Source organism: Melanotaenia boesemani, chromosome 7 (assembly GCF_017639745.1).
Source record: "Melanotaenia boesemani isolate fMelBoe1 chromosome 7, fMelBoe1.pri, whole genome shotgun sequence".
Classification (NCBI taxonomy): Eukaryota; Metazoa; Chordata; class Actinopteri; order Atheriniformes; family Melanotaeniidae; genus Melanotaenia; species Melanotaenia boesemani.
Window position 1 is genome coordinate 18694823 of NC_055688.1, and position 27650 is coordinate 18722472.

Here is a 27650-nt window from a genome sequence, read left to right on the forward strand (position 1 = left end):
ATTTAACTAAAAAAGTCTCAATGTAACATCCTCACTCAAACTTCAGCCTGATGGTAGTTTGTTTCCCCTTCATTTCTGTTTTAATCTGTTTTCAGCCCTCGGCCCATCAGCAGAGAGAGAGAGAGAGACCAGTTTACTAGCTCATAGACAGCCAATTAGAATCTTTTCCTTATCTATGCCCCGCCCCTTAGCGGAGCGCCGACTTCCCTTGAGCTGCAGACTTCCTGGTTATTACTGCCGTTGCTAAGGTGACAGCTGAGCAGTGTTAGCAGTTGGTCGGGCCGCGATGACATCAGAGGGATATCGGGAATTCCTCTCCCTGTAGGGTTGCGTGTGTGAAGTCGTTATGTGACAGTACAGCGGTCCCGCGGACGCTGCCGGGAGGAAACAGCACGTACTGCATACACGTGAGACGTAAAGTTAACTATGTTCCCCCGCCGTGTTTTCATCCACTCCTGAGGAAGATGTGTCTATGTGGAGACCAAGTTCAGGTTTAATGATAAAACTGAGAGAAAATGCACCATGGTCATCCTCATCTTTGCTTCCTACTCTTGAAAACAACATCTGAGACCCAAACTGCTACCAAGGTGACCCGAGCCTGGAGGAATTGAATGTGAGTGTTGTGATGAAAATCTGAATTCTGACGTTTACTCAGTCATCTTAAAATTTCAAAGAATATAGCATAGTTATAAGTTATTGTAATGAGAAATGTTGGTTGGTGAGACTTTTAAGGTAATAAGTAGCATTTCTAACCAGTGTAGTGATATGTTATCAGTGTTGACTTCCTCAGTTGATAAGACATTGATAGATATCCGCTGTTTTTATTTAAAATTGAAATTGAGTTTAAAACATAAGGGGAAAAACATTTCTTTGACTTCTCTAGTTTATCTTTGGTAGTGTGGGTGAGTTCATTGTGTACCTTCACTGCATTTATTAACTTTTTGCTCTGATTTCTGGTTCTTTTCTTTGTTTTGAACCTCTTACTAGTAAGCTTGTTTTTATGTGACTGCTTTACACTGGCCAGCTTTATATTTTCTGACATTTTGATGAGACGTCACGATGTTGACTAACAGGTTAAATTGCAATCTCATGCAAGCATTTTGTGTGATTTATTTGACTTTGTCTAAGGAGCTCTGGAGTGCATGGCTGCAAAGTTCTTGGCTATAATGAATAATGGCTAGTCTTTCCCTAAAGCTCTGAGAGTTCACAGCCATATGACAAACTTCACATGATATGAGCACTGAGGGCAACAGATGGGAACACGCACACATGCACACAAAAACAAGAAAAAAAAAAATAAAAAAAAAAAAGTTCTCAGCACCAAAGTTTGGTTACCATAACAACAGTGACTATGTGTTGCAGTATATTTCTCTGTAGAACTTATGACTTATGGTATGAACCTATGGTATGAGTTTCTGCTTGTGCCCCAGCTGGGCTATCAGAATTGAATCTCGTCACTGAACACATTCCCAGGACGGTCTGTCTGCACCCCACACCAAGCAGGTCTGACCTTGTCATGGAGCTTTGCTGCAGAAGGGATCAGTGACAGTGTATGGACGCAACAGCAGCTCAGATATCTGTTCCTGTACTCCCGGGGTGGCTAGCAGGCTGTCTTTAAATAGATAAGCACTGTATGCCAGAGAGGGCCCATGACCTGTGAGCAAGGTGCTTTCTCAAGTCTATCTGCGTCTCAGAGGGTGATTCAGCAATACGCCGCCCCTCTGTATTAGCTCTCTAGATTAAAGGAAGACAAAACAAGCAGATTACTGTGTTTTATCTGTCCTGCTGAGAGGTTTGCTAAGTTTAGAATATTTTCTTAGAATTAAAGAGCTAACAAAGATAACCTGTAGCTGTTGTATATCCATTCATTGCCACAGATTTTTGCTACTAGGTGATGAATAACTGATCTCCTATCAAAAAATGTATCTCCAGTGATTCTGATAACAGAAAAATCGAGCGAAACTTTGACTTTCACAGCTCAAATGTAAAGATTTTAAAGATTAGGATTTTTATATAATGTAACATCTGATCCAGATTATCAACACTGGCCAATGCAATCAGATCTTTAAAATTACAGGTTTATGAAAAAAAAAAAAAAAATTAGAAAGAGTCCTCAATGTCTAATTAAAACTAGTAGTTGTAGCTTATCAAGCTGTTGCTACAGTTCAAAAACTGTTTTTGTGATGAATTCATGTTTTTTTTTCTCTCTCTCTGTTCAGTGGTCTGTCATGTTTCCAGATGCCTTGGAAGCAGCTGGACGGGTGGAAGGCCTGTCGCTGTCATCCCCTCAACCACTGCCGGAGCTTGAGGAAGAGGAGGCAGACGCATCAGCGGATAGGGGTTCGAAGAGACGAGGCCGTTATCGTAAAAGCCTGCAGCTTTTAAAGCCCTTCAGGATCACTCACAAGTAAACAAAGCTATATTTAAGTTAGTGACGACTAATAAAACATAGATATGATGGCAGACAGTTGTAGACCAGCATGCAGAAGGTTTGTTTTGTTTGCTGCCTAATGTGCTGACTGTTTGGGTGTAGCAGGAGGCCTTGATAAGGGATAGGAACTTATCCCTCAGCAACACACAGCACTGTGTTTGAACATATGCCACCTGATAAACTACCACTGACCTTTATTTTCGCTGCTCTCTTAGATTTCTGTGAGCACTGTGCAAATTATTGTCCAAACAGTACAGGCATGATTCACCTGCCAGTGACTCTGGCGAGCAAAGGTGCCGCTTATATTTCAGTGATATGTGTGGGCTGCTCTGCCAACATAGCACCTCTTTGTGGCCTTCGCTTTTTTAGAAATCTCACCCATTTCCACATCTTCACTCTATTTCAGGCATCAGCACCCAGTTGATAATGCTGGCCTCTTCTCATTCATGACACTGCACTGGCTCTCCCCACTGGCACTGAAAGCCTATAAGACATCCAGCTTGTCTATAGACGATGTGTGGGGACTGTCTTGCCACGAAGCTTCCACAGTCAACTGCCAAAGGTGAGGTAACTGTGCACTGCTTTGATTAGCCTCGTGAAAGGGACCTGTGGTCTTAAGAAATCTCAGCATGATGCTGACAGACATCATCCCCAGACTACTGGAAATAATGGGAATGAACTGGCACGATTAGGTTTATGTCTTTGGTAAATTTTTCAGAACTTTAAGAATATAAATTTACTTGTATATTAATTAATTAGAAAAGTCAGGTGATGCACATTTAACAGCTTTATAAATTATCAAAATCTCAAGATTTTTTCCCAACAATGTAAAGCTATACCATGGGCCTCTCTAAGCAGCTAACAAGCACTTAAAGTCTTGTATTTATATTCCACCCAACAAAACGTGTTTGTAGATATTTCCTCAGCTGTGAGCATGTTTAGTCAAAGCTTGAAAAAAACTGGATTATTGGCTCAGTCAGACCAAAATCAGACTTAAAATACTTGCAAACATGTTAATCTTACTGAAATCCTTCAAAATTACAGCTCTCAGAACTCTCAAAGCTGGACTAACGCACCCAGCTAATGCAGTTACAGGTCCTCTTACTCCTGCTTGTATACTCTTAACTGTACTTTTCCTCTGTGCAGTGACTCATATTTATGCCCCCACAAAATTAAGTGCCAGAAGTTTTCAGATCTTAACAAGTTTGATGTTTTCTGTGGAAAGTTCCTGCTGACTCAGGCAGCGAAAATGCAACTTTTTTACTTAATGGGCAACAATATGTTTGGAGAAAAGGAGACAGAGTCTAAAGAAAAGATCACCTCTCAGACAGGGATGGATCAATCATGCTTTTAGTTAGCGGTTCAGCCAGTTGCACAATGAGGATTTCACTGGTTTAGAAAAGAAAAGAGCAAATAATTCTAGCAAATTCTGGGAGCAAACACCACACTTTTTTTTAGCATAGACTACAGCAATAAGATGAAAAGAGTTTGGTTTTCTAACAGGATAATGAATCAAAACACATTTTAAAACCCACAGTAGACTACATTAGGTTTTACATCATCAAAAATCTAGTCCTGAAAAGAGCAGTGCACACAAGACAGTCTGAACATCCCAATGAACTAGAAGCTATTTGCATGCAGACAAGGCAAACATTTCTAAAACAAGAAGTGAAAGACTTGCTAACTTGAATGAGTCCCTGCCCAAAGTACTCACAATGCAGAGTGCCTCAGCATTTCCTTCAAATCCTTTTCCATTTTCTTTTGATTAGGAAACTTTAAGGTTTGGAAATAGGCCTTTAATATAGGCAAGAAATATATCACCTTTAATGTTGTGCTTTTTAGAAATCAGCTCATGTTTTATTCCCTCACAGAAACAGAACCTTCTGCAAAACTCTGTTCTTACTTCAGATTTGTTAGGTGCTCTGAGAGCATGTTGTCTGTTCACCACGTTGTGTTCAGTGAGACTTAATGGATGAACAGCCTGTTTGTCTTTGCTAATACAGGAACATTGTGCTGTGTTGGGATGGAGGCTAAGAATAGCAGGGATTAGAGATTATAGTGAGAGTTGGGGCCTGACTTGCTTATGTCACTCCTCTACCTGTGGCACATGGTGTCTCCCTGTCACGCTAATTAGCTGTCATTGACTGTGATAGAAGTCACTGTCTGCCACGAAACAGTAGCAGACTAATTCTCTGAATGAACTGTCAAGACATATAATAAGCTTATTAGTAGACGTATGGATGCTTTTACTTATTAAAAAGACAATCATTGTTTTTTCCATTACTAATGCACTTTCACATCTCTGTGCCATGACTGGGCAGTTCTGAGGAGGCTGACTATTTGAGGAACTTCAGTCTTGTGTCTGATGACAACTGCTTGGGTTGTCAGTGACTTCCTCTATTGAAAATTGTGGCTCTGGGCCTGGTAGCTTACGGCTGCTGTTTTTTTTTGTGTTAAAGAGCAAATAGAAGGGAAGCAGGAAAAGAGCACAAAGCTATCACGCTGGAGACAGAGCGGGGGGAGGTTTCATCCGTTTACATTGCAAGAGCCATTACGCAACCTCGATGCAAAGCAGAGATGATGGAGCGAAGGGAAATTGGAAAAGCACCCTGGGAGAGTTGACACTTGTTGGTGCTCAGTGAGGTGCGAACCTTGAACGCGATGTCCCAGCCAACAGGCTCTTGAAACATCAGCTTCACTTGCCATCTGGCTGGTGGCTGTTAGAAACATTTCAGGCCTTTTTAAACACAAATAATTCCCACACTGGAGCCCACACTGTTGCCGTGGTGTTCTCATCTCCATCTATGTGTGTGTCTTTGCACACACTTTAAGATCTAGTGTTGCATCATGAAGTTTCTAAATTGTTAAATTATGTTAAATGATTATAAAAGCTATAAATATGCATAACCTTTCATTCCTATTTTATTATGTTTTTAATATTTTGGCAAAAGTTATTCTGAGAAATGTTTCTCTTTGTACTTTCTTCACAGTTTTCTTGCATGATCCATTGATGGGAATTAGCAACATTAAATACACTGTTCTCATATAGTCTTATTATTTTAAAAATGAAAAGAGGAAGAAATTAAGGGAAACTTTCAGCATTTGTGGCAGTTACAAAAAAAAAAAATCAATGAATCAGGAGAAAATCGGGTTTTTTGAGAGGAAAGTCTAAATGCCAAGAACCTGATATTTCCAGATTAAGCTCAGACTTTACCGATCAAACCAGTGATCAAAATACTAACATTAGTACTTATAATAGAGCAGAAATACGTCTCTGTGTAAAAGAAAAGACAAAAGAAAATAGGCAAAATTGTACTTAAACATTTTAGCAACATAAGAATAGTTAATCTCTCCATACACTACCTTAGTATAACATTAGAACTTTGAAGAGATGCTACCAAAAGTTCACATTTGCACTAAGAAACTTTTTGGTCATCCTTGTACTGTAATACGATAAACTAGAGGAGTTAACTGTATTCTCAACATTATTACTGAGAATAGAAGTGATTGACTTTGGTGTTAACATTTTTAATTAATCCTTGAAATAAAAAAAATAAATAAAGATTATTTTTTTTGTTTTGTTTTTTCCTCAGCATGACCCTAACACTTTCCCCATGTTTCCAATGAATCAAGCTGCATCTGTGCCACTTTTGACTGCAGTTTAATTTTCTATATTCAGCACCATTTGACTTTAAGTACTAATTATCAGGCATTATGGGAGTGTAGTTGGCATAATGCTCTGTCTGTCTCTGATACGTTTTTAATAAAGTCGTTTGGGCATAAATTACTTTCTGCAGCTGCTCTGCTGCTGCTTTATGGCATCATTAGCAATGAAGCATTTGGCCAACAAGATATTTACTCACTTCAAGAGGCAGTATTCTGCAATAGAAGTACATTAGCACGTCTTTAACATGTTTAGTACCTTTGCAGTCTAATTATGCGATGCATCATTCATGATTGTATATTGGAGGTCACCTTTGCATTATCATCACTGTGGCTGCTTTAATTTTTCTCTGGTGGTTTTAAACTGAAATGATTGCCTTTCAGCACATTTATACCCCCTACTGTGCTTTTGGGCAGTCAGATAAATTACTTTTACATAAATTTAAGGAAAGAGAGCAGTACATTAAAAAAATCCTTTTCACTTATTATAATTTTACCCTTCAAAAAGTAACTTTCACATTTAGTTAACTTGCAATACAAAAAGGTTTGACACAGCACTCGTATCGCAGAGAAGATAAAACAATAGTTTGACCTGATGTTGAGTGTTTTCACTCTATGAATTAAGCTCATTTACATTGCATGTGATACATTTCTGGTTTTGGTTTCAGGCTTGAGTTTTTGTGGCACGATGAGCTCAAAAGATGTGGACGAGAGGGAGCGTCCCTGACAAGAGTCTTCTGGAGGTTCTGTCAAACCCGCATGCTGGTGGCCATCTTTTCCCTCCTCCTAACAATGGTAGCAGGCTTTGTTGGGCCCGTGAGTATCGTCCAAATCCTTTCCTTTTCTGTTTTGTGTATTTGGCCAATATGCCTATCAGCACAGGAGCTGCTTTTAACATGCCTTTGATGTGTATGAGAATACATATCCACAGTGGACATATTTCTGAAACGTCCTTATCAGAAATTAGGAATAATCACATTGAACTGAAAGAGGTCGCTAAGCTGGAACTCCCAATTTTTATTGTATATCTGAGTTGGCTGCATTGTTCTTTCTCCAAAAGGCAGTTTATTTGGTTGTTTTGGTATGTGTGCCCTGTGTCAGCTCTACTACCCACATCTAATAGCATTAACTGGATTTAGTTGTGACACAATGACGCGTTTGTCTCACTTTCCTATCTGATTTATTATTACACATCCTGACAAAGTGTTAAGTCAGTTCATTATGCAGATTAATAATTTGCATTTGGTTTCATGTGTATAACTAAACACAAAGCATTTAGTGTTATTCTTTTAACTTCTTACTTTTTTCTCTTTCCATGTTGTCTTTATCTTTCTGATCTATATCTTTGGCATTTCCTTAATTGTACTCTTTCCTTTCTCTCCCTTTCATTTTTTTCTTTTCTTCTGGTTCCTCTTTATCTCCTCCATGTCCTGCCCTTTTTCTTTGTTCCTTTCCTATTACCATTTCTTCCTTTGCCTCATTTTTCCACTTCATCCCTGCTATCACTATCTGTCCCCAGGCTCTTCTTGTTCGAGCTCTACTGGAGTATTCTCAGAGCTCGCAGAGGTCCATACAGTACGGCTTGTCTCTGGTAGCCGGGATCTTCCTCATGGAACTGATGCGCTCCTGGTCTCTGGCGCTCATGTGGGCCGTTAACTACCGCACTGCTGCTCGCTTGCGCGGAGCTGCTCTTACTTTTGCGTTCCAGAAGATCCTCCGCCTGCGCAGCACTAAAGACATCAGCCCAGGCGAGGTAGGTGATGTAACCCTGGAAGAGACTCATCTCCAAATTAACAAAATAATCCAGAGCCTCTGAGCACCACTTGCAGATGATTGAAATGGATTTAATTTAGGCTCTCATGCCATTCCTGCTTAGATCTTGACAAATCTCACAGCTTGAAAGGAAGAGGTGGGTTGGTTAAGATTAGTCCTTCCACAGCTTTAGAATAATTTTCCAACAAATTAACGTCAGTAGAAAGACAACTTAAGACAAATAGCTAAGCTCATAAAAGATTTTTAATGTAAACTGTGTTACAAATTGTCTCCCTGCCTAGTTGATCAACATCTGCTCCAGTGATGGCCAGCGGCTGTATGAAGCAGTGTCAGTGGGCTGCCTGCTGGCAGGTGGGCCCCTGGTGGGAATACTTGGTCTGTCCTATACTGCATACTTCCTGGGCCCCACTTCTCTGCTGGGGTCAGCCATTTTCATCATCTTCTACCCTACCATGGTACGAATTCTGCACAGACATCTGGGAAAATGTAAAGTGTAAATTACTCTGAACAGTAAAGTGTAATTTGATGACAAACTTTATTAAGAGAATTTACACTAAGTAATGAGCACAGTCATTGTAGCAGTAAGAAGCAATAGATGATCATTTCTCAACATTTCACCTAAACTTAATGAGCTGAAACAAATATTATTGTTGACTCATTATTTTCTGAGCTGGAACTTTTATGAATTTGGTTAGCAGAAGACATCTCTTTACAAATTTAATTCAGGCAATTAAAGAACCCCCAAGCACTTTTTAAAAGCATCATAACTCTGTGGCTATCTATCTCCTGTCAACTTTGTGGCTGTTATTTTCTAATTAAACTCAGCCGAAGGCATAGCCTGACAGCAAGAGACCTGCTACTGATGCGGAAGGCGTTTATCACAGTGGTTCCCCGGACAGGCCTGCAGCACAGCAAATGTGATTGTGTCTTTCATTTCCTCCACTGCCACTTATTTCTCTTGTCATCATTTTCGCTGTTCCCGTCTGGACAGATGCTTGCATCGAGGCTGACTGCATATTTCCGCAAGAAGTGTGTGGCGGTCACCGACCGGCGAGTGAGGCTGATGAACGAAATCTTGAGTTGCATAAAGTTCATCAAGATGTATTGTTGGGAAGATGCCTTTGCACAGAACATTCACAGTGAGTGCTCCTAAACGACTCAGCGATACATTCAGTGCTCTTTTCCTGTTTGTGGTCAGCAGCTGCTGCTTCTCCAGGGCACTTTGTGCTGTTACTACTTTAGTAGGCATCTGTATGCCCAACTCACTCGGAATAATGTGCCATGTTGTTTAAACACCTGTCACTTGCAAATAGGGAATGAGCATTACCCCCCCACCCCCCACGTTAACTGAAGTTCATTGTCTTCAAGGTTAATTTGCAATATGATTGTGGCTTTATGATACATTGAATGTCTGTTAAGGCTGTTCTTGTAATCTATAAATTAGTGGGGGCTTTTTTTTTTTTACGTGTTTCTGGCTTTAGGTTGTGGATAAGGATTTTTTTTACTTTTTTTTTTTTTAATTCTTTTAATCACTCTTTTAATCATTCTCCAGATTAACCAGGTAGGGCTCAGTTTTACTGCTGTTCTGTAATAACCTATTACAGGGATAATTAATTGGTATTCACTTTAATGGCCAATGAGCCTTAAGGGTTACAGAGCCGTTCCCTTTAATTAGTATCACTGTTATATGGATGATCAGTGTTTTTTCCCAAGATGTGTGACTCATCCTTTGTAGTTCACAGAGAAACACACTTACCATCTAGAGGGAATCCAAATGGAAAATAAGATGTATTAGGAGGAGGGAGTTCTCTTGTTTCACACACTGTGCTGTTGGGGCTTAGGATACTCAAGCATTTTGTTCTTGTGTTTGCACCCAGTGTGCTGGGTTAACAAAGCAGCCAGTGCTTGCATGTGGGAGATACAAACATGGACCAAGGGGTCAGTATTTTGGCATTAGGCTTGGAGAGTTATCAAGGCTCAGCAGGTTTTCGAGCCTTTTTCAAAAAGGAGGCTCATGTCCTCCCTCTTCTATTTGTTTGTGTATGCATGTGGTGTTGGTTAGTGACTCTGGGGGTGCTGTTGATTGAATGTTCATTGGAGAACCTTTGGGAGCCACCCAGCCCCTACTTTTTGTTTTTTTTTTCTTTTCTCACTTTCATGTGTCCTCCCCAGCGGTGCGATCAGAGGAGAGAGGGATACTGGAGAGAGCTGGGGTCGTCCAGAGTCTCACAGTGGGTGTGGCTCCCATCGTCGTGGTGATAGCAAGTGTGTGCACGTTCACCCTACACATGGCGTTAGGCTATGACCTTACTGCAGCAGAGGTATTTATATATGGAAACGCATAATGACCACAGTCCCTTTATATTTACCATTTTACATAGATTAAACCCATTGAAAACCATCCTTAACATTAAACTAATGAGCATTTTTTAAGTTTGTATCTTGTATTTAAGTTGATTTTGGTCCATTTTGGTTTTAAAGTCAGATGCGGGGTAAACAATTTTGCAATTAACTTTTTCTATCCCTCCACACCCTACATCAGGCTTTTACTGTGGTTGCCGTTTTCAACTCCATGACATTTGCCCTGAAAGTCACGCCACTGGCCGTGAGATCGCTGTCAGAGGGTGCTGTAGCTGTTAAAAGATTTCAGGTGAGTAAGGCAGAAAAGTCTTCTGTATAGACAAAACAGTGATCCACTCCTCTTCTACTTACATTTTGCTTCCAGTAAGACATACTTTATTGTAATCTTTGAAAGTGGTCTCGAGCAATAGTTCTTTTCTGAAGACTTTCTAAAACAGAAACTCATGGATGAACCAGTGTTGTGTCTGCACATCACAGCCAACTTAGCAAGGAACCACTTTCACACTGTATCTTTATGCATTTTGTTTATACATAATTTGTCCCAGTTTCTATAGATATTTCTAAAAGTTTGGCAGACACACACGTGGACAAAATTGTTGGTACCTTTCGGTTAATGAAAGAAAAACTCACAATAGTCACAGAAATAGAAAAAATTCTATGAAATTTAACCAATGAAGTGATTGCCTCAAAAGGTTGTGCAACAAAATATTAAGTTAAGGGTACCATAACTTTTTTGTCCAGGCCTGTTTCATGAGTTTTTTTTTTAAATAATTCTGTTGAAGCATGGTTGAAAAACAATGTCTGACTTTCATTGGTTAAATTTCATTGAATTTTTATTTATTATTACTTTTGTCAGATTCAAGTTATTTCTGTGACTATTGTGAGTTTTTCTTTCATTAACCGAAGGGTACCAACAATTTTGTCCATGTCTGTAAATACCATTTTGATACTAACGTGCTGATTTCCAAAGAGCTCTGAAAGATTGGCATATTTCAACATGTTGTGTATGGTTATCAGAAATGGTTTCCATGGAAGGGTGAAAATATGGAATACATTCCTAATAATGGGAAATTGGGAGAAAATGCTGAAGTATGCCACCTGACACAAGAACAGGACTGAAAATCAGTGGCAACATCTTTTTCTGAGTATTGAATCTTCCCCAAAACTTCTACCTTAGAGAAAAACACACGTGTTTCACACTTGATCCATATGTGGTCTACACATGTGGAACATGTCCTCCATTATGTAATCCCATGTAGGAAACGTGCGGTTTTCCTGTAACAGTACTATTGAAGCAGTGTTAGATCATCTTGACAGACAACAGAATAAAAGGCAGCCAGCATCCAAAGAAAAGCCTTAAAATGTCCTTCAAGAAACTATTCCTGAAAGCTACTTAAAAAAGTCACAAGAATGCCTCTAAGAAGGTTTAGACTATGTTGAAGTATAAATTAGTTACTTTCAAGGATAATTTCAAGGTCATTTGAATTTTACCAATTATGTTTGTCTCATATTACTGTTTACCCAATTACTCTTTCAGTAAATCAGTCCACCTATTTCCTGTTTTCTGATGGATGAATCCAGACTTTTGCACTGATCTGTATAAACAGTATTTGATAAACCAAGATGGCTGTTATGATTTAAGAAAGATACTTTGTGTTATCACAGGTTTTTAACATTTCAAAACTGTAGACATGATAAACGTCTACCTTTATTTACACAACTACTTAACTGTCAAATCATACATGCACTTATTAAAAGGCATCAGAACAAGTGACTCATGTTGATACAGAATGAGAGCTGTCATGCAGGTTTTACCCTGTTGCTAAACAGCCCTCCATCCACACCACATACTGACATTTTTGATATACTATTTCCCAGCACATGGTAAAAGTCACATGCTGGTGGGAGAAGTTACACAGAGCCAGCTAAGGTTAAGTAAACAAGCTTTCTGCCAAGGATGCACCAAAAGACTCAGGCTCTTCTGTGATTTACACACACGTGCGTTACACACTAATGGGCTTAAGTACAGGCTGGACTGTACTTAAAGCATTAGACTCCATGATGCAGTCATCACTGTAGAGCCAGCATGGTATTGCATAACTTGATGTTAAGCTACATAAGAGCCTTGTACTTTTGCTGATGTTATTTTATATTGTCATGTAAAATGTTAACTTGTAGTTTCCATAAATTTGGCCATGGCAATGTGTAGTTTGAATTGAATGTTGTGTAACCCATCCTGTTTGACTTCACAGAGGCTCTTTACGATGGATGATAGAGAAATGATTCAAGACAGAGTGGAGGATCATGTCAATGTAGTAGAATTTCAGGACGCCACGCTTGCCTGGGAAAAGGCGCGCTCCCCAGTTACAAAGCCAAACCCGCCTCCCAAGAAGAGAGGAGGGATGAAGCGTGTGCTGCGCAGGGAGAAACTTAGCCTGTACATTTCCACAGAGGACAGCAAGGGAAACAAAGAAGGCCCAAATGGACAAAGTCTCCTCACGAACATGGAGCAGGAGAGCCCACAAAGCACTATCTCTTCCACCCAAAGCATACGACCCCCACTTCATAAGACCCTGCACCGCATTAATCTACATGTCAAGAAGGTAGTTACACAAGGATCTACATAATCACAAATATGTTGATTAAATGGGTGCATGAACCTCAACCTGCTTCATGTGGTTAATTTTTCAGGGTTCTCTGGTTGGAATCTGTGGAGGCGTTGGGAGTGGAAAGAGCTCTCTTCTTTCTGCTCTACTTGGACAGGTCAGATTAATTGAATGTTCATGTAGATGTTTCTCCTTAAATTGCACAAACATGAAAAACATTTTTTTCCTTTATTATTCTATTTTTAAAGGACAGTTTCAAGTGTTCTCTCTTCTTCCAACCTTCTGTTCATGTGTTGCAGATGACCCTGTTAGAAGGTAAAGTAGCTGCCAGTGGGGGCTTCGCTTATGTGTCCCAGCAAGCCTGGATTCTCAATGATTCACTGAAGGAGAACATCCTGTTTGGAAACAAGTATGACTCAGACAAGTAAGATCAACGTTTGTGTAATGATGCTACATCAAAAGAAAAAAGTGTTCTATGTCCTTGATTAATCCCTAATTATTCACATTTGTTTTCATATCAGATACAACGCTGTGCTGGAAGCATGCTGTCTCGTCCCAGATCTTGCAGAGCTTCCATATGGAGACATGACAGAGGTTTTGTGTATTGTCTTCTTTAAAAAAAACTGCTAACTGTGGTTTCTCAAATATCACATAGCAATTACTTCTACTTTCTAGATTGGGGAGAGGGGTGCGAACCTGAGTGGAGGGCAACGTCAGAGGGTGAGCCTGGCACGTGCGCTCTACAGTGACCGGCCTATACTTCTACTGGATGACCCACTCAGTGCCGTTGATGCTTGTGTGGGTTCCCATATTTTTAACAAAGCCATCCATGGGGCTGCTAAAGGGAAGACAGTGCTCTTTGTAACACACCAGCTGCAGGTGAGGACCTCCAAACAGTCCAAATTGCTCTTTAAAAAAAAAAAACAGAACTTCCTGTTTTAAAACAAAGGTGGATACACTGATTAAAATGTCTGTGTAATGTTGAGATTTATATATATATATATATAATATATATCCCTTATCATTTTTCTGTTTTTAAATCTGTTCCCTTTTTAGTATCTGCCTGAGTGTGATGATGTTATTTTGATGAAGGATGGCCAGATTGCTGAACACGGCACCCATGCACAGCTAATGGGTAAAGAGCGTGACTATGCTACCCTATTCAGCAGCATGCAACAGGAGGTACGGCCTGGAGCGTGTGAGCAACAAAGGCAGCTTTTTTTGAATAAGGCATCTTTGTCCCTGCTACACAGAAACATTGAACATTACAAGCTGAATAATTCATGAGTGTAGATAGACAGATCCAATAGTAGGGAAATGTTAATGCATACAAGGCCTTTCATTATTTATGCGTGCATTGATTCACTGGTGAGCTGCTGAAGACCATGTAACCAATACTTCCATTAAATTCACCGTGTTGTTGTTACGGCTGTTCTGATTTGTGTTGGTGGCATGTTTTAAAACTAGTCCTCCGTTCCTGTTTTTATGTCTCAGAATCTGGTTAAAGAGAATTTAAAAAACAAACAGCAAAGGGACTTTGCAAAAAAGGCTGACAGCACTGTTGATGTTGCCATGGTCGAACCAAAGGTGGAAAGCAAGAACAAAGGTGAAAGAGCCTGTCACTTTTCATTCTACACACATAAAATCAAGTTAAATGCTGTTTTCCTTAAGAATGCTCCTGATGTAACTTCTTTCTGGCTTTTTTTTCTCTTCTCTTCTGGATTCAGAGCAACTGATGAAAGCTGAAGAGAAAGGCTCTGGTGCAGTCGCCTGGTCTGTGTATGGAGCTTACATCAAAGCAGCTGGAGGTCCCATAGTCTTTATTATCAACGCCTTTTTCTTCCTCTCCACCACAGGCAGTATTGCCTTCAGTAACTGGTGGCTGAGCCACTGGATCAGACAGGGCAGTGGGGTAAGTTGGGAGATGATCCTGCTTCATTATAGTTGACGCCCCTCTTTAGTGTGTATTTGGCCCCCAAAAGAAAAATAACTACTTTGCTTCAGTGAGTTGTGGAAGCAGACTGAGCATTAATCTGAATGTGCATGATTAAAAAAGTAACAGCACCTCAGTAAACTTAATTAAAAGCAAGCACAAGCAGCAGAGAAACAGATGTGCAGCAAGGCAGACAGTGGCTGCTGGTGAGAGATGTGCTTGGAATAGTAAACGTCACTAGGCTGACTTTTCATGGTTTAAATGTACTTTTCCTGAGCCAAACTATGCTTTTCCCAATTTCATTAGAAGCCAAATGGGGGGATTTTTCTAATTTTTCCTCTGTTTTTGTAATTTGTTGCTCCATCTGCCCTTAGAACACATCATTAATCTTGGTGAATGAAACAGTGGCGAGCAACAGCATGAGGCTCAACCCTCATATTCAGTACTACTCGACTGTTTATGTCATCTCCATGGGAGTTGCTTTGCTGCTGAAGACAGTGAGAGGACTTGTGTTTGTGAGGGTAAGCATCTTTCTGTCACATGCTTTATCCTTTTAACCGCTGATAAACTTCTAATTGATGCTAAAATTTGATATATTATTAGTGCTTTACAGTCAAGTGCTCCTCCCTAATTGTCTTTGCTGTCGTCTGTTCACGCTTTCATGGTTCCTGCATTGTAATGGAAAATGGCTGCAGGCCAAATCCATTTAGTATTTGTCCACTGCTACTCCTCACAGCTTTACAAAGGCTGTGTGTGTCTATTTGTCTGTCTGTGATAAAATAAAAAAGAAAGCCAGGCGCTCGTGGGTGTGTGTGTTCATCCATGCCAGAGCCCCCTCGGGTGTGTTTCCTCTTTTTCACACTAACCCAAACTGACATAGCATTGCAGAGGTTAGTCCCCCATGTTAATGTGTGCTGCTTGAAATTGCTAATTTTTCAAAGATGGCTAATCCTTTTTTTTTACCTCTAGCTGTGATGGGATCTTTGTGAGTGTTAAATATTACATTAATAGAATTAATTTGTTCTCTGCTGCCACATGTAATTTCTGTCCAATTCGGAAAATGTCTCTTGTGCATTGGGTCATGACCTATATGTAAGCCTCCCAGAAACCCATTATAAATGAGGATTTGACAGCCTGCCTTGTGCAAAAAAAAAAAAAAAATAGCCAACCACCCCTATACACATGCACAGCATATGGTTAGGCCGTGTTTGTAACTCTGCAGGCAACATGCGAGTGCCACTGTATTGTGCGATCACTGTGCGATATTCTTCCAAATGTCTGTTTATCTAAGTCATGATTGTTTCCATATGTTTGTAAAGTTGTTTGTTGACACATGTCAGGTCTCATGTTGAAACACAGGATGTTGTTTGCATTGACAGTGCTCGGTGAAGGCTGCCTCTGCGCTCCACGACAAGCTATTCCGCCAGCTCCTCCTCAGCCCCATGCACTTTTTTGATACAACACCTCTGGGTCGTATCCTGACCCGCTTCTCCAGGGACATGGATGAGGGTGAGGTTTGATTTGTCTTGACTGTGAACCTCTCCCTGAGGAGAGCTCTCAGTCAGTGAAGTCACTGTGGTTGACAAGGTGTAGTGCCAAGACACAGTGTGATTTGACATGGAGCATTTTCCCTTGTGAGCTGCTCTCTGTTGTCCACTTCACTTGTGTCTTTGCATGACATGTCGATTTGTGAGTTTGTTGATTCTTTTTTTTTTTTTTTTTTTTGTGCTTTTGGGTAGTAGCATTTGTTTTAAAGCATAGGTTTTGCTGTTGCCTACATACCTTTGCCTCTGTCATTCATAAAAAGAAAAACAAAACAAAAAAAGGAAAATAAAAACACCAGTATGGGGCTTTCTGGCCAACAGAGAACTGATTTGATTCAAGGTTGTGGACTAGTTCTGTTTGGGAACCTGGAAACAATCAGTAAATGTGCATGCTGACAAATTAAAATGAGTACTCATCCACTTGTCATGATGCTGATGTTGTCACTGTCCCTGTTCAGACCCAAATGCCATCTGGTAGCTAAGAATCACTATTTGAGGGTCTGAATCAGCCTATTTTTGATCAAACTGCCCTGAACTTTGTATGTAAATGTTAACCAAATGGGTTCTCTGTAGGTTGAGGTTTCCTTCAACCCATCTAACATTCTGTTATATCTGGTCCTACCCACATATCTGTGTTTCTTTTGTTCTCCCTGCAGTGGATGTTCGTTTGACCATGCAAGCTGAAATGCTGCTGCAGAACCTGACCCTGGTGCTGTTTTGCTTGGGGATGGTGGGCATTGTCTTCCCTTGGTTCCTGATCTCAATCCTCCCCCTGGGTGCCTTCCTTTGCATTGTCAACCGTGCGTCCAGGTCAGAATCTCATCTCACCCTTTTTTTTCAATAAAAGTTTAATGTTTTTTTTTCTTATCTACAACTGGGGTTGATATTAGTGATTAGAATGAGGTTTTTGATAACAGTGGGACTAAAAACATTTTCAGTAATCATTGTATAACTTGTAGAGCTTGTTTACTAGTTACATTTTTACTTCACAAGAACATACTCACATGGACAATATTTCCACTACAACAAATGAAACAGTTTGATTTTAAACCAGTTTTTGCAAACTATTCTAATCACGATTGATTATGTAATGAGAAGACAACAAAAGAAGCAGTGCTATAACCTTTATTTGGAAAACTGAGGAAAGTCAAGGGTTTCTGTATAGTGGTAAATTTTGTAGAAGTGCCCTGAATGATCCGATGACTCTACTTTGTCATTATTTATATTTTTGCAGCAGCTGAGCAATAAAAATGAATACACCAAGGGGAACTACAGCTTGCTTGCTAGTGTCTTGGGAAATAACCACAGAATCATGTTATTTTCTCTTTATATGAGAAGAACATGACTCTGTGTTATTGTTCTGCTGATGTAAAGTCATGAATTTCAAAACCAAGATTTTTGTCTGCATAAAGTATATACAGTTAACATCAGTGTTTTTGAATGTTGGATCCTGTAAAGATACAACCTCAATTCCAAAATTGTGCAAAATGCATAATTGTATATTGTTTTGTATATTGTATATATTGTATATTGTACATGTAGATGGCATGGAAAAACTGGAATTTCTGGAAATTAACCTGATGCCATTTGACAGAATCATGTCTGTTTTTAATGCAGTGATGTCTGAGGTCCAGAAATGACAATATTCAATATTAATTTTCTGCATGTCCCTTGTGTACAGAGGTGTTTCCAGTCTTTTGATGATATTATCTGCTGTATATTCAGTCTTTGTTATTTTGATTTGAAAAACATTTTAAAATAGTTTCAGTATGTAGACACAGTTTTTTGCAGATTGCTTAAACTATGTCTATTTTGATCTCTGAGAGACACTGCCTCTCTAAGGTGCCCTTTTTTATACCTTTTTTTACTTGTTAACCTGTTGAAAATTAACCTGATTAGTTGTAGCATTTTCATCCAGCTGTTTCTTTTTGTGCCACTTACTTTTCCAGTTTCCCATTCCTGCCATCACATTCAGGAGAAACAAATATTTTTTTAAAAATAGTAAAACATCTCACTTTAAGTATTTAATTTGTTTTTACTGTAAATAAAATCAGGGTTTCTGAGATTTTTAATATTTTAATAATTTTGAATAATTCACAAAGCATCCCAACTTTTTGTGGACTGGGTTTGTTAGATATATTATAGTGTTGGGATTGTTTTTATGTAGCAAAGTCTGGTGATATTTACAGGCAAAAGGTTAAACAGATATCTTCTCTTCCTTCTTTCCATGTGTATTACTTTGTGTCTTGTCCCTACTTAAGTTGGAGTGCTCAATTTCTCTAATCTGATACCAGTTTGTCTCTTTAGACATTACTTTCATTTAGATGCACTTAGCTGGTGTAAACTGCAAGTGGAATTAAAGATATACTTTCATAGAGTAAACAGAACAGGAAGGAGGAGATAATCCCCAGTGGTTAATGAAAAGTAGTGATAACCCTCAGCATCGCTGTTCAAAAGGAAGAAGTACTGTATCTTATAGAGTCACAGGATATGTGTGGATGTTACGTCAAAGTGGATCTCCCATGTAAATTATCTGCTTTAAAGCATTTTTTTATTGAATTCTTAAGTGAAACTGCCCAGGGCATAAACATGTTTGTGTGCATCACAGCCTGGAAGCGAGGAAGTGTCATGTTCTTTCCTCATCTCCTCTCTGCTTTTTAGAGAAAACCAAATGATTCATGGGAGACTTGTTATCCCCATGCACCATTATTCTGTCAACAGCTAAAAGCAGACATACGCCTCACCTTTGCCAGTAAATCTTCCCTCACCGATGGCTCATTTGGCTACCGAGTGTGTGACTTCCTGTTTCTGACCATTGCTCGTAACACTGCACATGTCATATGTCAGGAGAAACAGAAAGAAAAACAGATGCTGTGTTATGGGCCATATCTGTGTATTGTCTCATTGACTGCAACACAGAATTATTAGAGCTGAAGCATCTTTCAATCCCACACTCCTCGGTTCTGTTTCATTACTAAGACGGCACAAGATTTTAAAAAACTGTAACTGAAATGTGGCAAATGTGCTTCAGTTATAAAGTGGGTCAAATCACTTCCACAGAGCTTTATGTTTCATGCAGGATTTTAACATTCTGCTTTTTGTACATGCTGTGAATTGCTTTAAATGACTTTAACTTAAATGTAATCTATTTCATTTGCATTTAAATGAGAGTGGCATGAGTAGAAACTTTTCAGTTCCATCGTGTCTCGGACTTGGTTGAAATGGATTTTTATCCACAAACTGGGTAACAATTGAAGCCAGAACAGTTTTAATGTAATATCAGAGTCTTATTTGTAGTAATCATTTTTAACAAAAAGTAAGTTAAATATAGATTATTATTGTCTCTTTCCAGGGTTCTGATTCGCGAGCTGAAGCGTCTGGAGAACATCAGTCAATCACCATTCACCTCTCATATAACCAGCAGTCTTCAGGGCCTCTCCACCATCCATGCCTATGGAAGAGGGCACAGCTTCCTCCAAAGGTGAGCACAATGGTATCTGTCAGCAACGGAAAACATTAAACTTGAATTTAATCTCATCTCCCCTTGTAGTTTATGACCACATGCTAGAAAATTTACCCTGAAGCTGCGAAGCACAGAACACTGCTTGCTTTTGCTTGGCTAAAATGGGTTTACAGTTTCTCCCTTCATTTTACAGATATCAGGAACTGCTGGACACCAACCAGGCTACCAACTACCTCTTCAGTTGTGCAATGCGCTGGCTGGCTGTCCGCCTGGACCTCATCAGCATCTCTCTTATCACTGCTGTAGCACTTCTCATTGTCTTCATGCACAATCAGATACCACCTGCCTATGCAGGCCTGGCTATATCGTATGCAGTGCAGGTTTGTAAACAATCACAGTGTAGAATCACAGAAAATATCTAGTTGTAGTTTTCTGAAAGGCTAAAAGGTTTGTAGTTTGAAGCTTCAGATAGCTGTGCTTATCTGTTTGACTGGATATCTTACCTGATACACTTTTTTTCTATTGAGCACATAAAACTAAGACTGTGTCACATTTCACAAAATGGCTCTCAGCCTACATTAATTTGGCCTGATAGTTTATGGTGGTCAGTTGGTTAAAGTTGGAGTTGGCAGGAAGTTTTATGTTGTCACTGGGCATAAATGCCATTGTAACTTTTCAGCGTGGTGTAATTTATGTGGTCGAGGAGGAAATGGAGCCTCTAAAACTCTTGGTTCTGTTATAAGGCTCCAGAAAATCTGATTTGGAAAGGTTTGGCCCTTAGTGGGTTTTCAGACCAGATACATTAAAGAATTGATTTAAAAAAAAAAAAAGAATAAAAGCCTGTTTCACAGAGAGGTCACGGTATATCACAACAAAGGAGAGGGCCTTGCTATGCTGTCACTGGTGGCAGTTGCTCTTTTACATTGACCAAACTTTCAAATTACATACCATATATCTACAGCATTATTATGCTCCATATCTTAAAAACAACATTCTGTCCTTGTTAAACAGGCATTGAGAAATAGTCTAATGTCATGGGAAGGAGTTGTTCACAGTGGATGAATGTGTTAAACCAAGAACTTTAATCCAGAGCAACAAGATTTGTGTTCTGCTGATGCAGTAGCTTATTTCATTTTCTGTCTCCAGATTTCTACCTACCCCAGATTTATTGTGGGTAAATCTTACTTAATTATTCACGTTACCAATTACTGATTTGCCCATTGACTACGCTGTCCTTGAGGTATTAATGTTTTTTAAAACATTTAGTGCTTCACCTAAAGTTTTAATCAACATAGTAATGAAGGTCATGGAAGATAATTGAAATCAATTTTCAGCACTGTGAAGGAGACGTGTCAGCAAATCTGTTTACTTCTCAATTGCTGAAGCCTAAATAGCCAGTGCTTCATTGTAAGTGGTGGGACAGTATTAATCATTAACATTTAAACTCTCTGCTTGTATTTCGCTTCCAGTTGACTGGCTTGTTTCAGTTTACGGTGCGCCTGCTCGCTGAGACTGAAGCTCGGTTTACATCTGTTGAAAGGATCAATCATTATATAAAGGTAAGAGCATTCATTAGTGCATTCGTTTGTGTGGGGCACTCAGAAAAATTGTAGGTGCTCACACTCACTGAAATCACGCCACCAAACCAATGTGATAGAGCAGATTAACTCAGGACAGGTGGCAGGTCCAGACATGTGTTTGTGTGACTGTATGTGTGTGATGGACTCAGCAGGAAGTAAACAGAAACTCGGTGTGTGGTCTTTTCACGCTCTGAAGCACATGACAGGGCTTGTGTTAGACAACAGCCATCAAACCACAAAGATACAAATATCAACTCAGCTTTTTCTTCTCAAATATGAAGTAAATCTCAAAGAGGAAATAATCATTCCAAACAAGTTAGGGATTTTACTCCTCTTTAGAGATTTAGTCTCCTTTTCAGAGAGATTAATACCAGTATACCATCACCTTTATTTATTCCAGAGCCTTGACAATGAAGCACCCAGAAAAAGTCCTGAGGCAATCACTCCTGCCCCCTCCTGGCCTCAGCAAGGGAAGATCACCTTCCAGGATGTGAGCATGCGCTATCGACATGATCTGCCACTGGTGCTTAAGAGCCTGTCTTTCACCATTCTGCCTGAAGAGACCATCGGCATTGTGGGCCGCACAGGATCAGGTATGACTAACCTTCTCTGTTCTCCAGCCAGCAGTGTTTCAGCTTAAATCTACATCTCTGTTGCAACATACCCACATTTGTTAACACAGCATCTTTTCTGTATGTGTTTGCAGGAAAATCCTCTCTGGCTGTAGCTTTATTCAGGCTTGTGGAGCTGAGTGGAGGCTCCATCATCGTTGACGGGATCAATACTGGCCAGATTGGCCTGGATGACCTGCGGAGCAAGCTAGCCATCATTCCGCAAGAGCCTGTACTCTTCATCGGTACCGTCAGGTAATCCAGTGATAATTACTTTCATAATCAATAGTTATGAATAATGTATTTTTCTGGATTACCTGATTATTTTTGGACTAAAAAGCACATCAAAGCAAATGGGGAAAAAACACATCTGCACCACAGCAATAAAATCCAGATGTTCTAATGGAAACTGTGTTTCAGCATGCAGTCAGTTGGTTAAAACAAAATTAGCTTTTTCATTCGTACCTGTGCAGATGTTGGTTCATTTCGTCAGCCTATAACAAGCTGCATTATGTTTCTGCATAAGCTTTTAAACATATAGTTGCTGAATTCCTCTGGTCCTTGTACTTAATCTTAGAACATTTTTGGCTCTTATATTTTTTGCTCAGTGTGGCAATCCTTGTCTATTTTTTTTATTTATTTTTTTTATCCTACTGTGTGTGATAAGAAATAAAACACATAAGCCTAATTTAACAAGAAGAAGTGATTCAGTTACATTATTTTCTGAAAATAAAATAAAATAGCTCATGGTAGCTTTATGGACATCTATCAATTAAGTTTCATATATCCAGAGAATATATCCATGTCATTGAGAGTTCAGAGGCCAGCAGTGCACCACATGTTATCTTAATAAAAAATATTTCACTCAGTAATGAATATCATTGTTCTGGTTTATATCCCAACAGGAGCAATTTAGATCCATGGGATCAATACTCTGATTTGCAGATCTGGGAAGCTCTTGAGAAAACACATATTAAAGAAATGGTGAGTGATAAGATCATCCTATCTGAAGTTATATTTTCTATGTGGCTGTTTTCATATCACTGTGTACTCCTCCTACCCTCCTCAGGTCAGCCAGCTGCCTCATTCACTCTACTCTGAGGTGACTGAGAATGGGGAGAACTTCTCGGTGGGAGAACGGCAGCTACTCTGTGTGGCCAGAGCCCTGCTGAGAAACAGCAAGGTGCTGATTGCATAATGTTGACATTCTGTATTTATATTTTGAGCATCTTTTAGTTAGAATGGGTGATGAGCTCAATTAATGAGAACATAAAAACATCTTTGTGTTTTATCCTGCATGGGATACCACTGCCACCTAGTGGTGTACATGTTGACTGCATCTTACTGATATGATGTTTTCTTATAGCAAATGCAGCAAACACATACGCCATGATTTCACACCCATTCTTGTCTTCATTATTCTGTACTCTCGCTGCAACATTTACTTTTTTTCATTCTTTTAGATACTTATATTGGACGAAGCAACAGCAGCCATTGACACTGAGACGGATCGTCTAATCCAGGAAACCATTCGCAGTGCATTCGGTAGTTGCACCACTCTCATCATCGCCCATCGTCTCAACACAGTGATGAGCTGCAGCAGGGTCTTAGTACTGGACAACGGCCAGGTGTGTATAAATGCAGTTTAGCTGATTGCACAATTCAGCATTCTGATTCAAATCCATCCACAAGTTGAAGTGACTACAAATGTACAGTGCGAATTGATCCCTTTGAGCTGATAAATGGCATAAGACACTGGACATTTTACATGAGTGATGCTCAAGCTGACATGCATTGCAAGTAGAACCCATAAGCAGTTACAGGGTCATAGTAATTATATAAATGGGGTAAATTTACAGAATTTCACCCTCTGCTCTAATCTCTGAATCTAGGTCTATATGTAGATAAGGAAGGTAACTACTTAACAAAGTTAAGAACATAAACTGGAACCAGTAATCACTGCGCTCATTTTGTCCAAGTTGCTGGTAATGAGACAGTTTCTGCATCTATTTTTATGAAACTGACCATTTTATTTTTCATTTATAGATAGCGCTAAACAGCCTTCCTCTTTCCATTTCGGCTATTCCCTTCCCAGGTCACCATAGCAAATTATCTAACCCTATAATCTGCATCCTCTTCTCTTACACCAACTAATTTCCTCTCCTCTTTCACTACATCCATAAATCTCCTCTTTGATCTTCCTCAAAGCTTCCTGCCTGGTAGTTCCCACCTCAGGATTCTTCTACCAATATACTTACTATCTCTCCTCTGTACATGTCCACACCATTGAGTCTGGCCTCTCTGACTTTGTCTCCAAAACATCTATCATGTGCTGTCTCTCTAATGTACTCGTTTCAGATCCTATCCATTTTCACCAGTCCCAAAGAGAACCTCAATGTTTTAATCTCCACAACCTCCAGTTCTGCCTCCTATTTTTTTTTAGCCCTAAAGGGTTTAATATTTGTTACAGATTTAGACAAATTCAGTTACCAGTATGTAAAAAATTAAGCATATACTTGTTTAATTTGACAGTTTTATACTGTATACCAGAACATAATGAAAAATCTTTTGATCCTAATGATGTCTGAGCTTAATTCAGCTTCTGATGAACAATGACTTATCAGCCTGCATTGCAGGCAGTATCTAAAGACTAAGTACACTTCATGATTCAGAGGTTTTTAGGACCACCCTTAGTATCAATAACATGAAGTAATGATTTTCTGTATGATGTTATCAGTCTCTCACGTTGTTGGGGAGGAATTTTGGTCCACTTTACAATGTTGCTTCAGTTTATCTAACTTTCACAGCTGACATGCTAATTGGAGTACTTTTTTGGCATTGCACATTTTGACCTTGGGGTGAACTTGCAGGAACATCCACTCCTGGGAAGATTGTCAGCTGTCTTTGAAGTTTTCCACTTGTAAAAATATTTCTAACTGAAGAATGATGGATTCCAACTGCTCTTATAAAACTACCCAGAGAGATAGGCAGCACAGTTGCTTCTCTAACATCATTACTGATGTTTTTCTTCCTTGGCATTGTTTTAACACACACTTCAATGACCCAGTCAAAAAACTGCCCAAACTTCTGCTTTTGTTAGCCGTTGTTCACACTCACTGATGTTCAATTAATCAAATGCATTTGATTAAAAGCATCTGGCTGCTACATAACTTCTCAAAACACTGAGATATACTTTTTTTATACACTGCTTTGGTTAAATAGAAAATTACATGGTGTTGAGGTTTTCTTCAAATAAAAGATGTAGTAAGAACCAAAGAATTTTTTATAAAGTCTGATAAAGCCTTTAAACTGACAGAGTGTGCACTTTTTGTCCACACGACTAGCTTCTACTCAGAATTAATGATCATGAGTAACTGTTGTCCATTTTTAATATTAGCCAACAATAAGTTTTTAATGCGTTGCAAAGTCTTTCCAGCCCTGACTGTCTGTACTTTATCATATTCAACATGGCAGAAATTACAGTGCCAACACTTGAGTGTCAAAAGTAGAGAAAAAGTATGCTTTCTATAACAATCAGCACTGGTCATACAGTAAAAACTTCAAAGTGTAACAAGGCTGTCGAAGTACAACATTTTCTACATATAAATTTGCTTTTCATACACTGCCTCTGGGTTCCAGTGATATATCCAGATTTAATATGCGGATACCGATTTTGTTTATTCTCTTTTGTTCTTATAGATTTTGGAGTTCGACTCCCCTGCAGCCTTACTGGCAGATGAAAATTCAAGATTCAGAGCCATGATAGAAGCAACGGAAAACCAAAGCAGATAAAACACACTGAATGAGAACTGTGATCCAATAAATTATGCAGTTTAATATGTTATTGCATGAACACACACACACACACGCACAAAAATAAAGACACACTAACAGTTAATTCAATCCTACCATGATGTGAAGTAGTACATCTCAAAATACAATGATGGCTACTATATGTAACAGTGTCTGTGATTTTTTTTTATCACATCAGAGACCCAGGGACTACATTTCTGTCACAAAATACATCAAATCTCAGTATGCAAAGTAAGGCACAGCTGACTCCGTGTCACTTCTGTGCCACAAGAGTCCTTTCTTGAAGGCCAAATAATTAACTGCAAGTGAAGCAGAGTTAAAACTCTGACAGCAGCACTTTATGTTTCATGTGGTGCTTCCTTTTCCTTTGGAAGTCTGTTAATCAGTGAGACTCTAAATTAGTTTTAGTGTTTCTTTCTTTTCTGTTACTAAGACCTTACGGTACAGGAATTACATGCTAATCAGAGAATGTTGCAATATTTATAGTGTTGTTGATATTTTTAACTGCAATTTATTTGTTTGAAGGCACTCAATACAGTGTACGTTTAAAGAAGAAAGTCACGTGTTATTCATTGTTAGAAGATATTGTCTAAAACATGCAGAAAATTCTTGTTTTTGTTGTTGTTCTTCACCTTTCACAGGTGAGACATGTGTCCAGAACTGTCACCATGTTCAGGTTATTAGCCATGCAAGCAGGCGTGTTTTCTTTTTTGTTTTGTTTTTGTTTGTTTAAAATACTGGATTCAAGTACAGTACTGTGTTTTGAAGTTAGCGAATATTTCCAAAATGCTGAAGATTAAAATCTTCATATTTTACACTGTTTCTAATGTTTTACCAGCGTGGCAGTTCTGGTGTTAAGCAAAAAGTATTATTGCATTACATTTGGAAGGTACAATATATTATCTGCAACATGTTGAAGATGATCAACATTAGGATGTGTCCTTAATATTATGTTTATAAAAAAATACTTTGGATTGTAGTCTTCTGCCTTATAGTCAAATGTGCTGAACAATCATGAAAAGGTGCAATATTTTCCTATTGCTTTGATACATTTTCAAGATTGCCTTTGTACACTTGAGATTGTAATATTGCAATGTTTTTGTTAATATTTGATTTTTAATATAAAGTTTCTTTTAATAAAATATTTTTATAAGTCAGTGCATCTGTGTAAAGTGTTTTGCACATAAAAGGGAGTCTTTACATGAATGAATGAATAAATTAATGCTTTTATCATCATTGCACATTGATGATATTGTGCACAATGAAACATGGTTTAATGTTATATATATATATATATATATATATGTAATTATAAATATAAATGTGTGTGTTTGTGTCTGCCTTGTTTTGAGTTTCTGGCACACAGCAGCACCTGTGATTATGGACCCTGCAACAGTTGAGATTATGAAGATGTGGAGATGGCTATTCTGATTCTGATCGGGTAACAACTTTTGGTGGCGGTAGTGTAATGGTGTGGGGTGGTATCTCTTTCACTGGAAGTAAACCTTAAAGAAAAGAGGTTTTGGGATGCGATTCTCCAAGCAATGGAAATCCCATAACTACATAGTCTGGGACCGAACTCTTCCAAAATGACAACGCTCACTCCTACAGAGTGGGGTTTATCAAGAGAGGATGGAGAAAAAGGAAATGGCTTGCCTGCAGACCTGACCTCTACTCCAGTGAGCACATGAGGGATCAGCCAGGACATGCTGTTTGTTTAAGAGTGACCTTACCACACTGGCTGATTTGCACAAATGTTGGTTGTAGAATGGGACACCACCCCACAGCAGTGTGTGACCAAGATGATAACCAGTATGAAGAGGAGGTGCCAGACTGTTGTGGCTGGAGGGGCATGGTTCTTTTACATGCTAC

General features: G+C 39.1%; 1 protein-coding gene across 2 annotated transcripts; it reads left to right on the plus strand.

Moving 5' to 3' along the window:
• The first annotated feature begins 269 nt into the window (after nucleotides 1-269).
• Nucleotides 270-25830, plus strand: wu:fb13g09 (multidrug resistance-associated protein 5). Of its 2 annotated transcripts, none has more exons than XM_041990270.1 (29): nucleotides 270-587; nucleotides 2220-2407; nucleotides 2838-2993; nucleotides 6763-6910; nucleotides 7614-7847; nucleotides 8149-8322; nucleotides 8859-9006; nucleotides 10040-10188; nucleotides 10410-10517; nucleotides 12481-12831; nucleotides 12920-12991; nucleotides 13134-13258; nucleotides 13356-13428; nucleotides 13510-13713; nucleotides 13891-14016; nucleotides 14329-14440; nucleotides 14562-14746; nucleotides 15142-15288; nucleotides 16147-16276; nucleotides 16968-17121; nucleotides 19664-19792; nucleotides 19968-20154; nucleotides 21244-21333; nucleotides 21755-21947; nucleotides 22061-22220; nucleotides 22871-22949; nucleotides 23035-23148; nucleotides 23429-23593; nucleotides 25665-25830. In XM_041990270.1, exons 1-29 carry the CDS (start codon nucleotides 516-518, stop codon nucleotides 25755-25757), a joined length of 4266 nt encoding a protein of 1421 aa, XP_041846204.1. In that variant the 5' UTR covers nucleotides 270-515; the 3' UTR covers nucleotides 25758-25830. The 2 variants fall into 2 exon arrangements, with proteins under 2 accessions (XP_041846204.1, XP_041846205.1); XM_041990271.1 differs by having other exon boundaries at nucleotides 271-613.
• Nucleotides 25831-27650: the final 1820 nt, after the last annotated feature.